General features: G+C 44.6%; 1 protein-coding gene across 1 annotated transcript in view; it reads right to left on the bottom strand.

Moving 5' to 3' along the window:
- Positions 1 to 1,775: 1,775 nt before the first annotated feature.
- The window catches only part of NEK9 (NIMA related kinase 9), a 43,723-nt gene continuing 28,619 nt past the window's right edge, over positions 1,776 to 16,879 (bottom strand). The window contains exons 15-22 of the mRNA XM_049770325.1: positions 15,019 to 15,127; positions 13,485 to 13,646; positions 11,592 to 11,762; positions 10,242 to 10,301; positions 8,030 to 8,229; positions 5,933 to 6,094; positions 4,558 to 4,767; positions 1,776 to 2,025 (exon numbers count right to left, since the gene is read on the bottom strand). Of these exons, the coding sequence (XP_049626282.1) occupies positions 1,903 to 2,025; positions 4,558 to 4,767; positions 5,933 to 6,094; positions 8,030 to 8,229; positions 10,242 to 10,301; positions 11,592 to 11,762; positions 13,485 to 13,646; positions 15,019 to 15,127 (1,197 nt within the window). The 3' untranslated portion in view covers positions 1,776 to 1,902. The remainder of the gene's footprint in view (positions 2,026 to 4,557; positions 4,768 to 5,932; positions 6,095 to 8,029; positions 8,230 to 10,241; positions 10,302 to 11,591; positions 11,763 to 13,484; positions 13,647 to 15,018; positions 15,128 to 16,879) is intronic.

The following is a 16,879-nucleotide window of genomic DNA, read 5'->3' on the forward strand; positions in this document are numbered from 1 at the left end:
GGCTGCAGGAACAGGAAAGGCCTTCAATGATTAAGTCTTTTAAAGAACCGAAGTTGCATTCACATGATGAACCAAAACCCACTGTCAGGGCTTCTAGCAAATCCCCAAGTCCCCAGAAGTTAAAACTTTAATACAGGGTTGGACCCTCCCTTACTAAAGGAAGGCTTCAGTGACCACTTTTAGATTTCCAAGAAAAATGAAAATGGGATTAGAAAACCAAAAAGATCCCAGTGAATATAGAGTTGCCCATCCAGTCATAGAATTTCCCAAGCACCAGCCTCTACTCCAACAGTTTTAGGGAAATGACTGAATTTTTGGTTGTTTTTGGGTCACACCCAGGAGTGCTCAAGGGTTACTCCTGGCCCGACGCTCAGAAACCGCTCCTGGCAGGCTCAGGGGACCATATGGGATGCTGGAATTTGAATCTTTGTCCTTCTGCATACAAGGCAAACACCTTACCTCCATGCTATCTCTCCGGCCCCAATGACTGAAATTTTAAAGCACAGATCCTTTACTTAAAATTCTTTGGGGGGGGGGGGGGAAGGTGTCTTTTTTTCCCCTTTGGTTTGAAAAAAATGAAACAAAAATTCATTTAGCTGTAGGGAGAGAGGATGTGAGATTTACCAAAGCAGCTGTATGGCCCCAAATACCAAAGGAAACTTTATAAGGCTAGGTCAAACACTGCTCACATCCTGAACACTAGAACAGGAAGAAATGCTATTCTTCGAAGACATTCTTGCTCTTTGGAAGCTAACTTGCTCCTGTCTACCAGGACACGATGGCCCAGAGAAGAGTTCTGGGCCAAATTCTTTTCTTTCTCTTGGCTGGTTCTACGTGTTCAGTAAGGCTTCAGGGACTACCAGGGTGTGTGTGATGCTGGCTTTTAGGCCACTCGAGGAGGAAAGATACAGATTCACTGATATGGCTTCATAAAACACCGTAAGGGGAAAAATACTGACTAGACATATAGAAAGGAAGTGGGGGGGCTACTGCTCTCCAAGCCAAGAGTCTCGAAGGCAGACCGGGAAACCTCCTTTCTCCTGGGAAGAAGGCTCAGTCACTAGGCTCCCCTGAAGACGCTGCCCAGGCAAGGCAGGGATAGGGGACCTCTTCTCCTTCCTGGTATTCTTTTTCCTAAAAACCTCCTGGGCTTTCATGTCCCTTGACTCAATTCCTACGAGACACCTCATCACTTAGGTCTCTCTCAAAGCTTGGCAAGCCCGCCCTGTATTGGCCACAGCCTCAAACTCCAGATGTAGGATGTGAAGGGACCTGCCCTTTCTCCTCTCCTCACTGAAGACATTTCAATAAGCCACAGAGGAAAAGCAATCTAAGCCCCACTCTTCCTCCTAAAGCACGAAGTCACTGAGCTTTCTAGATCAACTCCACCAGACACCTTTTTCCTGTACTCATGAGATCCTGGAGGGCTCTGAGCTCTTTATCACTCTCTGGATGAGCCACACTTGGTTCCAGCCCATTCTGGCTTCGCACATTTCCCTCTTCCACCCAGAGGTGCAATGCCTGGCGTTGAATTCCCGAGGCAGCTTCCAAGTAATGGTGAAGATGAAAAATGGGATATAAGCTGCGAAATGAAGGTGAGCATTGTGTCTCCTCTTCAAAGGTGGGATTCCCAGATGAGGTGCAGAGCTGCTGTTGCTACGGCAGTCACCGAGGACAAAACCAGGACCACGGGGCCCTTCCATTCTCCAAACAAAACCACTCCTAGATCCTATGTAAAAGGCAACGCCACTCTCCCAGTGTCTGTGGAAAGTGCTCCAGAGCCTCTGCCTCGCGCTCCTTGTCTGCAAGTGAACAAAGCTGGGAAAGCGCGGCCTGCATTCAGTAAGTGTGCTGTGAAGTTCTCTGCACCCAGTTTCCTGGAGGCTAGACAGGCTCACAAGACTAGAGACTGGGTCGACAGGAGTCTGTTCCCAGGAGGCACCAGGAATCGGAATCCAAGTCAGGCTTGGGATCCATTTCCATTTCTTCCTTTGCTGTCTGAGTTCCTTTGGAATGCATCCCCACCTGTGCAGGAAAAGAGTTCACATTAATTACACTACCAACTACTACCAGTTCAGAATAGATTTCAACGACAGACTATTTTTTGGGGGGCGGTTTCTGGGTCACACTCGGCAGCACTAGAGGTTACTCCTGGGTCTGTGTTCAGAAATGGCTCCTGGCAGGCTCGGGGGACTATATAGATGACGGGAATCAAACCAGGGTCTATCTGGGGTTGGTGGTGCATGCAAAGCAAATGCCCTACCGCTGTGCTATTGCTCTGGCCCCTATTATTTTTTGTATGAGAGGGAGGACATACCATACCAATCAGTGTGCTGAGGGGCCATTGCCAGGGGTGCCCAGGGATCATGCATGAGAAAGAAGTTAAGACTCCCATACAGAAAACACAAGGTTTTTTATATTTAAAGCCTGGCAGTCAATGCCAATTTCTTAATTTCTAGGCATAGTTTGGGAGGTGGGAGACATACCCAGTGGTACTCAAGGCTTATTCCTAGCTCTGCTCTGGCTGGCTCAGTAGATCCGCAATTCTCATGCTTGCTAGATGCCAATCACCCAGGCTTAACTCAAGAGGGGTTTACTTTCCAAAGTACTTGCACAGACCTTGTTTTTCTTAATCCTCAAAGTCAAGATAGAAGGTAGTAGTTTGTTCTCTTAGGTAAGAAATCGAGGCTCACAAAGACAGTAATTTTCTCCAACTACATATTGCTGGAAATGGCAAAACTAGAGGTTGAACGACATTTCCCAGTCTTAATTCACTCTATAGAACAACACCACTACAGCCCACTAAAATCAACGTCAGCAGCATCACAATTAAGTATTTGTTCCAAAACATTTAATTTGGCGCTAATCAAGTCTTTTTTTGTTTTGTTTCTTGTTTTTAGTTTTTGGTTCACACCCAGCAGTGCTCAGGGGTTACTCCTGGCTCCACGCTCAGAAATCGCTCCTGGCAGGCTCGGGGGACCATATGGGACACTGGGATTCGAACCAATGACCCTCTGCATGAAAGGCAAAAGCCTTACCTCCATGCTATCTCTCCGGCCCTGATGCTAATCAAGTCTTAAGCTTAACTTCTGTTTATAGGAATGGCAGGGTAAAAAAGAGCAAGTTAGGAGTAAGAGCTATAGTTCAGTGGGTAGACTGCTTGCTGTGCTTACAGCTGACCTGGAGTAATTCTCGAGTGCAGAGCCAGGGTTAAGCCCTAAACACCTTTGGGAGTGGCCCTCACAAACAAACAAACAGTTTATAATACAGCATATTAATGGTATGTTTACAATGCATGTGGGTATAAATGTGTATGTACGTATATACTATATATTTAGGTGTATACCCACAAGTATTTTAAACACACATACCTGAAACATACATTTGAACTGAGATGTGGATATGTTATTCATTGACCTGTTATGTTTAAGGTTTGTTTGTTTGTTTTTGGTTTTTCGGGCCACACCCGTTTGATGCTCAGGGGTTACTCCTGGCTAAGCGCTCAGAAACTGCCCCTGGCTTGGGGGGACCATATGGGACGCCGGGGGATTGAACCGTGGTCCTTTCTTGACTAGCGCTTGCAAGGCAGACACCTTACCTCTAGCGCCACCTCACCGGCCTAAGGTTTTTTTTTTAATAGGAAAAAACAAACAAACAAACAGCAAAGTAAAAAAAAAACAAAAAAACTATGGAAGTTAGAGGATGAAAGTGATTTAATCCAGGTACCTGAACAAGGCCCCAAATTTCTGGGATTAATTTCAAAAGTCACATCGCCAAAAGGTAAGTACTTCAGAGGACCAAGCCTATTCCAGACCTTGGTGTTTTATTTTTGTGATTCTTCAAAACAGAATTAGAAGGGCTGGAGCGATAGCACAGCAGAAGGGTATTTCCCTTGCATGTGGCCAACTGGGATGGATCCAGGTTCAATTCCTGGCATTCCACATGGTCCCCTGAGCCTGCCAGGAGTGATTTCTAAGCACAGAGCCAGGAGAAACCTCTGAGCACCATCAGGTGTGGCCCTACCATAGTAGAAGGGTAATAAGGCATGGCCATTGCGAAACTGATGATTCTGGGTGATGGAGGCAGCAGGCCTGGCTTATACAGAGCAAAGGTTTGGCCTGCCCTATCCTTTCAAGATGGTCAGATTCCTGCTACATGGACAGTGTACCCATGATCTGTTACCACTTGGTTTACATCTTGCTTGAGTAAAGAGTGAATGTATGGAGTTGGCACAGCTTGAATTTTTTTTTTTTGGTTTTTTTTTTTTGGGCCACACCCGGCAGTGCTCAGGGGTCGCTCCTGGCTGTCTATCTGCTCAGAAATAGCTCCTGGCAGGCATGGGGGACCATATGGGACACTGAGATTCGAACCAACCACCTTAGGTCCTGGATCGGCTGCTTGCAAGGCAAACACCGCTGTGCTATCTCTCCAGGCCCCCCCAGTTTGAATTTATATGTGAAGAATTTAGGCTAGAGAAGAATGGCCGAACTAAAAGTAGAAAAAGAGAGAAAAAATAAACCCCACAAGAATTAGAAATGACTCTTTCCATGCTCTCACCTGCTGCCCTCCTTCTAATTTCTTGTTCAGCTTCTGTAGTTGGGTAAAAATCTGGAGGTTTTCTTGCTGTAGCTTCTGCTGCTCATCCAGACACTTAAGCACCAGCCCCTGCAGCCTCTCCACCTCCACCTGCAGAGTGCTGCAGGCACATGGGGCAGCCCCTGGCGGTCCTTTCCCAGCATCTGTTCCTGCAGCAGACAGCCGAGGTGGCTAACCAGACAAGAGAGGCGTCACAGGAGGTTCTGCCAGGGCACCACAAATTCCCAGTACAACAATCCCCAAATGCTTTTTTGTTACTTGATAGGATATGTCTAGGAAGACGGCTCCAAGGACTGCAGCACAACTTTGCTATGGGAGCCCCGGATCAATCTCTGGCACATGCCCCCCCCACCCCCTGCAAGTAAGACCAGAGAGAACTCCTCTCTTAAAAAGTGACAGAATCAGAAAACCATTGGGATTACAGTAGCAATGGCTCAAACTCTTGATTGCCATTATGTTGACATTTAAGAATATCATCTGTTTTGGAAAACTTTGTGGCAAAGAAAAGAAAAAGTAAATACTTTGATGCCCCTTTAAAAATGCTAAAACGGGGGCCCAGAGAGATAGCACAACGGCGTTTGCCTTGCAAGCAGCCGATCCAGGACCAAAGGTGGTTGGTTCGAATCCCGGTGTCCCATATGGTCCCCCGTGCCTGCCAGGAGCAATTTCTGAGCAGACAGCCAGGAGTAATAACCCCTGAGCACCACCGGGTGTGGCCCAAAAACAAAAACAAAAAAAATATAAAAATGCTAAAACGGGGGTGAGGGGGTGGGAGAGAGATAGCCCAGAGGTAGTATGTTTGCCTTGCATGCAGCAGATCTAGGACGGATGGTGGTTCAAATCCTGGCATCCCATATGATCCCCTGAGCCTGCCAGGAGCGATCTCTGAGCAGAGCCAGGAGTAATCCCTGAGTGCCACCGGGTGTGACCCAAAAACATAAAACAAAAAAAACAAACAAAAAGCTGAAGGGGAAAAAGTTTGATTTTATTTAGAATAAGTCACTCTGAAAAAAAAAAAAGAATAAGTCACTCTGATCATAGTGAAGACTGTGATCCTAACGGTCAATTAATATTCATAAAATATGGGTCTCTTGGACTGGAATGACAGTACAGCGAGTAGGGCACTTAGATGTGGTTGCCTTGCATGTGGTTGAAATGAGTTCAATCTCGGGCATCCCATATGGTCCCCCGAGCCTGCCAGCAGCGATTTCTGAGCATAGAGCCAGGAGTAAGCCCTGAGCGCTGCCGGGTGTGACCCAAAAACCTGGGGGAAAAAAAAAGCAGCAGAACTGGCAGCCCGTTTTCTTCACTGAGACTGGAAGGGGGAAAAACTCACCCAGGCTCCTACTGTGGGTTTGTGTTCAGAGGGAGATTCAGAGGCCAATTTCAGTTCTTGTAGCTCTTCATACGGCAGAGTATCCTTCTCAGATTCCGAGAAAGCTGCACTTAGGGGAGATGAGCTGTCAGGCATGGGGATGAATTCAGCGTTTTCCAGCTCCTAAGTTCACCAAAAAGAATATCATCAGTTGTGTCCAAGGATATCCTTCTTACCGCTGACCCCCATTTTCATGACATCAGCACCCTCTAGTGGGGCAGGAGTTGATTATGGATGCTGCACAAAACAGCCTACCTTTCCTTGTTTAACTGTAGTTTGAAACCAACCTATCTATGCAGACGGTCATTATCTAGATTTTGTATGTGTGTATATTCGTCCCTGTGTATATAACATATTGCTTCGTTCAACTTACAGTGACTGTTCAAACAATAAGTATATATCATGTATTTTCTTTTTTTTTTTTTTTTTTTTTTTTTTTTTGTGGTTTTTGGGTCACACCCGGCAGTGCTCAGAGATTATTCCTGGCTCCAGGCTCAGAAATTGTTCCTGGCAGGCACGGGGGACCATATGGGACGCCGGGATTCGAACCGATGACCTCCTGCATGAAAGGCAAACGCCTTACCTCCATGCTATCTCTCCGGCCCCTATATCATGTATTTTCTAAAAGACTCCACCATACTACATAGATATTCCTTGCTGCATTAGAACCCATTTTCTCATCAAGAAATACACTACAGTGCCGGGAGAGATAGCACAGCGGCGTTTGCCTTGCAAGCAGCCGATCCAGGACCAAAGGTGGTTGGTTCGAATCCCGGTGTCCCATATGGTCCCCCGTGCCTGCCAGGAGCTATTTCTGAGCAGACAGCCAGGAGTTACCCCTGAGCACCGCCGGGTGTGACCCAAAAACCAAAAAAATAAAAAAATAAAAAATACACTACAGGAGCCAGAGCGATGGTGCAGTGGTAGGGCGTTTGCCTTGCATGCGGCTGATCAAGGATGGATCATGGTTCAATCCCATAGCATCCTATATGGTCCCAAAGCCAGAAACAATTTCTGAGTGCATAGCCAGGAATAACTTTTGAGCATCTCTGGGTGTGGGCCAAAATAAAACAAAAAAAAGACCACTCCAATATATTTTTTTTATTTAATTTACTTTACTTTTTTTTTTTGTTTTTTGTGGTTTTTGGGTCACACCCGGCAGTGCTCAGGGGTTATTCCTGGCTCCGTGCTCAGAAATTGCTCCTGGCAGGCACGGGGGACCATATGGGATGCCGGGATTTGAACCGATGACCTTCTGCATGAAAGGCAAACGCCTTACCTCCATGCTATCTCTCCGGCCCTTTTGTTTTGTTTTTGGGTCACACCCCGCAGTGTTCAATGGTTACTCCTGGCTCTATGCTCAGGAATCGCCCCTGGCAGGCATGGGGGACCATATGGGATGCCGGGATTCGAACCACCGTCCTTCTGGACACAAGGCAAATCCCTTACCTCCATGCTATCTCTCCGGCCCCAAATTTACTTTTTTTTTTTAAAGGGTTGCCAGGAGGGAATGGAGTGAAAGTGAAAGTAGAGGGTAGAGGATATTTTTTAAAATTTTATTTATTTTTGGTTTTTGGGTCACACCCAGCGGCACTTGGGTTACAACTCCTGACTCTGAGATCAGAAATCATTCCTAGCAGGCTTGGGGGACCCAGGGATGCCGGGGATTGAACCCAGGTCAGCCACGTGCAAGACAAATGCCCTCTCTGCTGTGCTATTGCTCCAGTCCCTTATTTACTCATTTTGCAGTGCCAGGGTTCAAATCCCAAGTGCTGCTCTTAACGTTTTGACTATCTGAACTTTAACTTTCTGCAAACCATAGTACTAAACATATTAGCATAATTTTTATACCTATCATTGTAAAAAAAAATCAGAAAAAAGGCTGTATTAATTTACATTCATTCACTACAGGTATGAGAATATTTTCTCAATAGGAAAATAAAAAGAACAAATCAATAGTTCCTTTCCAAGTAGAAATTGGAAGCCTAGATGCCTGCTGCTAAACAGCTAAATGGCTATTGAGAGATCCTGAGTAAGGAATCTGTACAAAGAAATTACCTTTCGAAGCCAGCCTGGACAGGAGCTGCTGGCCCCACTACTGATCCCCATGGCCTCCGTGGGACTGACTAAACCTTCCATTCCTCGGTCTGCTTCCATTGTTCCTCGAAAGCCTCCACTTGGATCAGGAGTTTCAGTTTCCTGCTGACAGTCCTCCTCTTCTCCCCCACCGCCACTTCCTGGGCCAGAGCTCTGCACCACTGACAGATACACAGCACAGAGAGTTTAGTGATGGTGCACTGACTCCTTACAAAGGTTTCTTAGAGTCACATAAAGTGGAATCACAGAGTAAGTCATATACATGGACTAAATTTATTTTTTGTTTTGTTTTTTTGGGTCACACCTGGCAGCGCTCAGGGGTTACTCCTAGCTCTGCACTCAGAAAATCGCCCCTGGCAGGTACAGGGGACCATATGGGATGCCGGGATTCGAACCACCATCCCTCTATATGAAAGGCAAACGCCTTACCTCCATGCTATCTCTACGGCCCCATATGTGGCATTTTTTGATAAAACATAAAATCTAGGGGCCAGAGCGGTGGCGCAAGGGGTAAGATGTCTGCCTTGCCCGCACTAGCCTAGGACAGACCTCCGTTCGATCCCCCTGCGTCCCATGTGGTCCCCCAAGCCAGGAGAGATTTCTGAGCGTATAGCCAAGAGTAAGCATCACGGGGTGTGGCCCAAAAACAAAAAACCAAAACCAAAACGTAAAATCCAGTATTTCAATCACAGTAGCGACCTTTAAAGTGCTTACATGTGGCTAGAGGCTGTTCAATAACACAGCACAGACACTGGGCATTTTTTTTTTTTTTTGGTTTTTTGGCCACACCCTGTGGTGCTCAGGGGTTCCTCCTGGCTGTCTGCTCAGAAATAGCTCCTGGCAGGCACGGGGGACCATATGGGACACCAGGATTCGAACCAACCACCTTTGGTCCTGTATCGGCTGCTTGCAAGGCAAACGCCGCTGAGCTATCTCTCCGGGCCCAACACTGGGCATTTTAAAAAGGGAATTTGCAAAAAGAGCTATAGGGAAGAGGAAAACCAGAATATTATCTCATTGTTCTATCTCTTATGCCATGCAAATTTCTCTCTTCTCTAGACTCCAACCCAGATGTAACCAGTAATTAACTTTGTATTCATTATTTGTTTCTATTTTGGGATTACACCCAGTGATATGAGTCTATTCCAGGCAACACATAGGGATCAAACCCAGGCTGCTACATACAAAGCCTGAGCTCTGGCCCTTTGAGCCATTTCTCTGGCTTTGGATATATCAGGTTTTTGGTTGGTTGTATTTGGGGCTACACCATGCAGTGTCTGTGCACTGTTGGGTATGGCCACTCAAAACAATTTAGTGCCAGAGAGATAGCTCACCAGAGAGATAGCTCAAAGGATTTTCAGAGCCCGAAAGATAGTACAGCGAATAGTGTGCTTGCCGTGCACATAACTGACCTGGGTTCTATCCCACAGCATCCCACGTGGTCCTTCGAGCACCATCAGGAGTAATTCCTGAATGCAGAGCCATGAGTAACCCAGGAGCATGGCTGGGAATGGCTCCCCCCAAAACAAAAGGTAAATAAATTTCAAGTCTAGACCCAATTTCATGTGGTTTCTTATTTGAAGGATTAATGTTTTTTTTTTTAATAATATTTTTTATTTAAACACCTTGGTTACAAACAAAATTAATGTTTTTATTTGGGTCTTTATTGATCCTATAACATCAGAATATAGATTATGATACACTGAAGTAGATTTCCATTCTAGCAAATGGAAAACTAGAAACAAAAAGATTCAACTTCCTGGCAAGTGGCAAATAACGGAGAACCATAACGAAAGCAGTTAAAGAAAAACTCTCAGCAGCTGGTTTGAAGCACTATTTCTACAGACAGGAATGACCCCTGGGAAAGCTGTGTATGTAAAGGGTAGACAGAATCCATAGTCTAGTAAGGCAAGGAACAAGGCAAACATATGACAAAGTTGGACAAACCACTTAATGACTTTCATATGCTTGGTGGCAAAGACGGACTCTCTAGCTCTGACCACAATGTAGAAGTTGTGACTGTGAAATCTACCCAAATAGCATCCTTCCTCTTGAACACTGTATTCCTCAATTCCCAAATATACATCTGAGTTTCCCTTTTTGGAAGACTATGAAATCCAACCCAGCAGCCCCACTTCAGAAAGATGCTGGCATCCAAGACACTGTTACTTACCATTTCTGATGGATAAGCTGCTGCTATTGGAACGGATGGTCTTAGAATTCAATACTTTCTCTGAGGGAAAATATTCAGGACATGAGCACTCTTCATAGTGACAAACAGGAAAAGAAGACTAGGACAAGAAGTTAATTTAGGAGATAACAGCTAGTTCCGATTGTAGGTAATTTAATGGTTGTTATCTACATTTCAGATAAATGGCACATACCATTAGCTATTCTAGATCTAATCTCTACAGAAAGCAGCAATTCTCCAGTGTAGTTGTTCTCTGAAATGGTCTGGGAAACTTTAGAAAGCAACAATGCCTAGGTCCTAATTCAGAGATTCTGATTTAATTTGTCAGAGATTAAGAGTCTAGACAATAGGGGCCGGCGAGGTGGGGCTAGAGAAGGTGTCTGCCTTGCAAGCGCTAGCCAAGGAAAGATCGTGACCGAGGTTCGATCCCCCAGTGTCCAATATAGTCCCCCCAAGCCAGGGGCAACTTCTGAGCGCTTAGCCAGGAGTAACCCCTGAGCATCAAATGGGTGTGGCCTGAAAAAAAAAAAAAGTCTAGACAATAAAATTTCACAGAACTCTTTCCTCAGGGAATCCGAAAACTCAGCAGGTGACCCGAGTGATAGTACATGAGTAGGGTACTTGCGGCCAACTTGGGTTCGATCCTTTGCACCCCATATGGTCTCTTGAGCCCGCTAGGAATGATTTCTAAGTCTAAGTAACCCCTGAGCATCACTGGGTGTGGCACCCAAACATTTTTAAAAAACTCAGCTGGCTGTGATTAAAATAACTTATTTGTAAATGCTTACATAGGCCTTTATAATTTCATAACAAATTCAGCTTTATGAAGAAAACAGCCATAATTTAGTTTCTTTCTAAAGGTGTACTGAATGTTTTCTACAAATGCATGAATACAGATGACTAAGCAATAAGAAGACTATAAGAACCAATGCATTCTAATGCGAGGGTGGCTGAGCCTAAAGTTAAGTTGAATCTGAAAGCTCAGGAGCTAGGAAAAACTTTGTTCCTTCCACTAGGAACATCACTGACCATTACACTAAGACTAACAAAAGTAGCCTTTTTTTTCCGTAACATTTTGGGGTTATTTTTGTTTTGTTTTGTTTTTGGGTCACAACCCAGCAGTGTTCAGTGCTCAGGGAACTGTATGGGGTGCCACGGACTGAACTCGTGTTGGACTCATGTAAGCCCTACCCACTAAACCATAGCTCTATACTCTAGCTGTATATATTCTAGCTCCTTTAGAACATTTCTGTTTCTAAGAATGTGATAAAGATCATACCTTAGATGTGGGCCTAACATGTTCAAGCCATCCCAACTACCAGAAACTCTTACCAACAATGAGGATGGTGTGCCAGCCCCGGCAAGACAGGTCCGGGACATAATGCAGAGATCCAAAAATGGGCCGAGGCCAAGAGGTACAGATATCAGAGCCATGTGATCTCTCTGTGGGGGTCATTGCCAGGCGACCATTACCGCCATTTCCCCAAGCAAAAATGTGATTATCTGAAATAAAAAACATGGAACAGTGACAACAATGTAACACAACCATGGTTTTCCAACAATGGGTTGCCCATCTTTGTGCCTGAGAGCGAGAAAGACTTCCCACTATACCCAAAACAAGAGAAAGCTTCTGTCTATTCTCCTCTATAAAGATTAAACTCTTCCTGATCCTATCCAGGTCAAATGACCATAACTCCTAAGTAAACCAATCTTATTCACTTACTCAAAAACAACCTTCGGAGCATTTTATTTGGTTTTTGGGTCACACCTGGTGGTGCTCAGGGGTCACTCCTGGCTCTGTGCTCAGAAATCACTCCTGGCAGGCCATGGGGGACTATATGGGATGCTGGAATTCAAACCACCATCTGATCAGCTGCATGCAAGGCAAACGCCCTACCGCCATGCTATCTTTCCGGCCCATTTTATTTTAATCATTTTTTCTTCTATATTTGGTGACAGGTTCTGCTCAAGGTGCTGAGAATAGGAACAATGAATAAGAATTTCTACTGGGCCCGGAGAGATAGCACAGCGGCATTTGCCTTGCAAGCAGCCGATCCAGGACCAAAGGTGGTTGGTTTGAATCCCGGTGTCCCATATGGTCCCCTGTGCCTGCCAGGAGCTATTTCTGAGCAGACAGCTAGGAGTAACCCCTGAGCACTGCTGGGTGTGACCTAAAAACCAAACCAAAAACCAAAAAAAAAAAAAAAAAAAAAAAAAATTTCTACTTTGGGGAACTGGTATCCTGAGGGGAGACATATAAATACAAGGTAGGTGGTATTTCAGACAGTGTTAAATGCTATAAAGAAAACCGGTAAGAAAAGTAAATCAAATGGTCTAGAAGAACAAAGGAGAAATAAAGAAGAACAGCAGAAGGGGCCAGAGCGATAACACAGCGGGTAGGGCATTTGCCTTGCACACGCTGACTCAGGTTCGATCCCCAGCATCCCGTAAGACTCCCATGCCTGCCAGGAGTGATATCAGGAAGGTAGCCCTGAGGAAGAAGCGTACACCAAGATTTAGGAGGCCAATGAAAGGGTACCAATGAAAGAGATCTAAAAAAAAATTCTCCAAGATACAGCCTAATCAGAATGATGAAGTCCATAGATAGAATAGAATTCTGAAAGCAAGATCAAAAATGAAACTGTATATAAAGGAGCATCCTTCAGGTTTATTAAATTAAACCCCCTGGCCTGTAGACAATGGTGGAATATCTTTAAACTAACAAACAGAAAAGCAGAGCCAGGAGTAATCCCTGAGCAATATTGCGTGTGGCCCCAAAAACAAAATAAATAAGTTAAAAAATGTAGAGATTTAGAATAACTTCCATTATCTAAAAGTTTCTTTGTTTTTTTATTTTTTTTTTTTTATTTTTTGGCCACACCCAGCGGTGCTCAGGTCTTACTCCTGGCTGTCTGCTCAGAAATAGCTCCTGGCAGGCACGGGGGACCATATGGGACACCGGGATTCGAACCAACCACCTTAGGTCCTGGATGGGCTGCTTGCAAGGCAAACGCCGCTGTGCTATCTCTCTGGGCCCCATTATCTAAAAGTTTCAATTTTTAGAAACAATCACTATATTAGATACATTTAAAAAAATGAATAGCTGTTTACCAACTTAATACAAATAAAAAGTGAATGTATGACCTGCCTATTCTTTTCTTCCCCAAGCTAAACTCAAGGCACATCCAACAAGTCCAGAAAGCTTCCAAAGATGCCCAGACTCACCATCAGTGGCAGCAATAGTGAACTCATCACCACAGGAGACCCTGATTACTTGCTTCCCTCCTAGAGGTCCCCCCAACAGATTGATTCCCAGACGCTTCTTGTAATTTCCAACACCCAGCTGTCCGCATTTGTTGCAGCCAAAGGTCAGGAGCCGGCCTCGTTCTTAGAAAGAAGCAAAAATAACAGCATGAAGGCATTTATGACAACAAATAAGGCCCTAAGCGAAAGCAGTGAGAGTATTTGGAATTATACCAATTAGACACAGGAAATGACTCAATACTGTATTTTCTCTCCTGTATTCTATGGAAAATGGGTACTAATATTGCTTAGAATATTTAGAGTGGTACTTCTTTGTTTTGTTTTGGGGCCACATCCCACGGTACTCAGGGATTAAACTCGAGTTGGCTGCATGCAAGGCAAGCTCCCTACTCACTATACTATCTCAGTAGGTGCAATTTAGAGACAACAGTTGTCTGGAATTTTTTGTTTTTTTGTTGTTTGTTCGTTGTTTTTTTTGGGCCACACCTGGTGACGCTCAGGGGTTACTCCTGGCTATGAGCTCAGAAATCTCTCCTGCTTGGGGGACCATATGGGACACCGAGGGATCAAACTTCGGTCTGTCCTAGGTCAGCGCATCCTAGGTCAGTAGGCAAAAGACCTACTGCTTGTGCCACAGCTCTATCCCTCTTTTTTGGTGAAATTTTCAATGTGGCATTCTCATTAAAGTATATTTTAAAGACTATATATTTATGACTAACAAAAATCTATAGTCAAATAGCTAATTGCTAAAAAGTGAATGCTAGGGGCTTGGCAGATAGCTCAGTGGGCTAGAGTGTATGCTTTACATGGGGGGAGGGCTTCAAGTTCTAAACCTGGCATTGCTAGGAGCAATTTCCAAGAAATGGCTGAGAGTAGCCCTTAGCACCAGTGGATTTGAGAGGGCAATCAGGAGAAGGAATATGGTTAAGAGTTAACACTTAGGGGCCCGGAGAGATAGCACAGCAGTGTTTGCCTTGCAAGCAGCCGATCCAAGACCAAAGGTGGTTGGTTCGATTCCCGGTGTCCCATATGGTCCCCCGTGCCTGCCAGGAGCTATTTCTGAGCAGACAGCCAGGAGTAACCCCTGAGCACTGCTGGGTGTGGCCCAAAAACCAAAAACCAAAAAAAAAAAAAAAGAGTTAACACTTGGGGCCAGAGAGATAGCATGGAGGTAAGGCGTTTTTGCCTTGCGTGCAGAAGGACGTAAGTTCAAATCCCAGAATCCAATATGGTCTCCTGAGCCTGCCAGGAACGATTTCTGAGCAGAGCCAGGAATAACCTGAGCGTTGCCGGGTATGACCCAAAAAAAAAACAAACAAACAAAAAGAGAGTTAACATTTAATAAAATGAGCAGAGGGAGTCTATTGTGATTGCTACACTGGGAAAGGTTCGAACCCATTTATACTGTTGCAAAACAGTGAAAAACAGAAACACACACAGAAACAGAACAAAAGCCCAAGTTCTGAGGGTCTGTGTGTCCGGAAAATCTACTCACCATCAATAGCAGCTGTGTGGGTTTTTCCTGGGGCGACGGTACGGATCTTATAAAAGGACAACTGTTTTGCCAGTGTAAAAGAAGTGGTGTAGGGAACTTCATGGTATGCCTGAAACAGAAAACCAAGACTGAGGTTAAAAGAGACTGCAAAGGGAGGAGAGAGATTGCATGGAGGTAGGGCATTTGCCTTGCATGCAGAAGGCGGTGGTTCAAATCCTGGCATCCCATATGGTGCTCCAAGCCTGCCAGGGTGCAATTTCTGAGCATAGAGCCAGTAGTAATCCCCTGAGTGCTGCTGGGTGTGACCCAAAAAACCCAACCCCCCACCCAAAAAAAAGAAACTGCAGGGTAACCAGCTGTGAATGTGGCCATAGTGGCCAAAAAACTTTAAAGCAAATCATGTTACTAAAAGGTACCAGACAGCTTTCTTCAATAGGATTTAATATATAATTAGGAAATTAAGTTAGCATATAAGGCAAACTTTCTGGAGAAATAAAAGGAAGGAAGGAAAGAAGGAAGGAAGGAAGGAAGGAAGGAGGGAGGAAGGGAGGAAGGAAGGAAGGAAGGAAGGAAGGAAGGAAAAGAAAGAAAGAAAGAGAAAAAGAGAAAGAAAGAAAGAAAGAAAGAAAGAAAGAAAGAAAGAAAGAAAGAAAGAAAGAAAGAAAGAAAGAAAGAAAGAGAGAGAAAGAAAAGACTCCATCAGGTATGCAGAATATGCACTCTAAATCCCTTTTAAACAAAGACTGGCATTTATCTTGGTTGTATGATTCTGCGGCATACCTAACAAGGGCAGGGCAAAGAATAAAAATCCTGAGGACTTTACAGGACACAAAGCAACTAGTTTACTATGATCAAATTTCTTCCAGAGAGCAATGCTTCTCAATACATTAAAACTATGTTTTGGGGCCAGAAAGATAGTGCAGTGGGCAAGGCGCTTGCTTTGTATGATCTGGATTCACTCCCTGGAATTCCATAATGGTCCCCTGAGGGTTTCCAGGAATGACCCAACACTAAAACAAACAAAATAGAGAACTCTCTTTAAATAAACATAAAAAAATCCAGCTCCTGCTAAAAAATTTAAAACAGAGCCTTGAAGATAGCCCAAAAGGGTGGGACACATACTTTGCATGTTTAAGGTCCCAAGTGTGTATTTTATACTTAATTATCTGACCTGGCTGAGTATCACCTGGAGCACCTGGGCATCCGAGCAATGCTGTCACACAAAGAAATGGAACTTCTTTTAGGTTTTTTTGTTTTGGGGCCACACCCAGTGGTGCTTAGTAGAAGTTACTCCTGGTTCTGTGCTCAGAAATCACACGTGGTAGGCTGAAGGGCCATATGGGATGCCAGAGATAGAACCCAAGTCTGCTACATGCAAGGCAAACACCCACTGGGCTATTGTTCTGGCCCCAAAATATTCTTTTTTTTTTTTTTGGCTTTTTGGGTCACACCCAGCGGCGCTCTGGGGTTACTTCTGGCAGGCATGGGGGACCATGTGAGATGCCGGGATTCGAATCATTGTCTGTCCTGGATTGGCTGCATGCAAGGCAAATGCCCTACCACCTTGCTATCTCTCCAGTCCTAAAATAATCTTTTTTAAAAATTATTTTATTTATTTTTTTATTCATTTATTTATTTTTTGCTGTACCAAGTGGCACTCTGAAACCACTCCTGGGAGGCTGGGCATCAAACCCATGTCTTTCCTGGGAAAGCTGTGTGCAAGGCAAACACCCTACCACTGTGCTACCACTCCAGCCCTAAATATTCTTAACCTCCCCATTCACTCAGGGAACTCTTGTTTCTTAATTTCATTCTTTTGGTTGCAGGTTTTTGGATCATCTTTTTTTTTTTTTTTGCTGTT

Source organism: Suncus etruscus, chromosome 3 (assembly GCF_024139225.1).
Source record: "Suncus etruscus isolate mSunEtr1 chromosome 3, mSunEtr1.pri.cur, whole genome shotgun sequence".
Lineage (NCBI taxonomy): Eukaryota > Metazoa > Chordata > Mammalia > Eulipotyphla > Soricidae > Suncus > Suncus etruscus.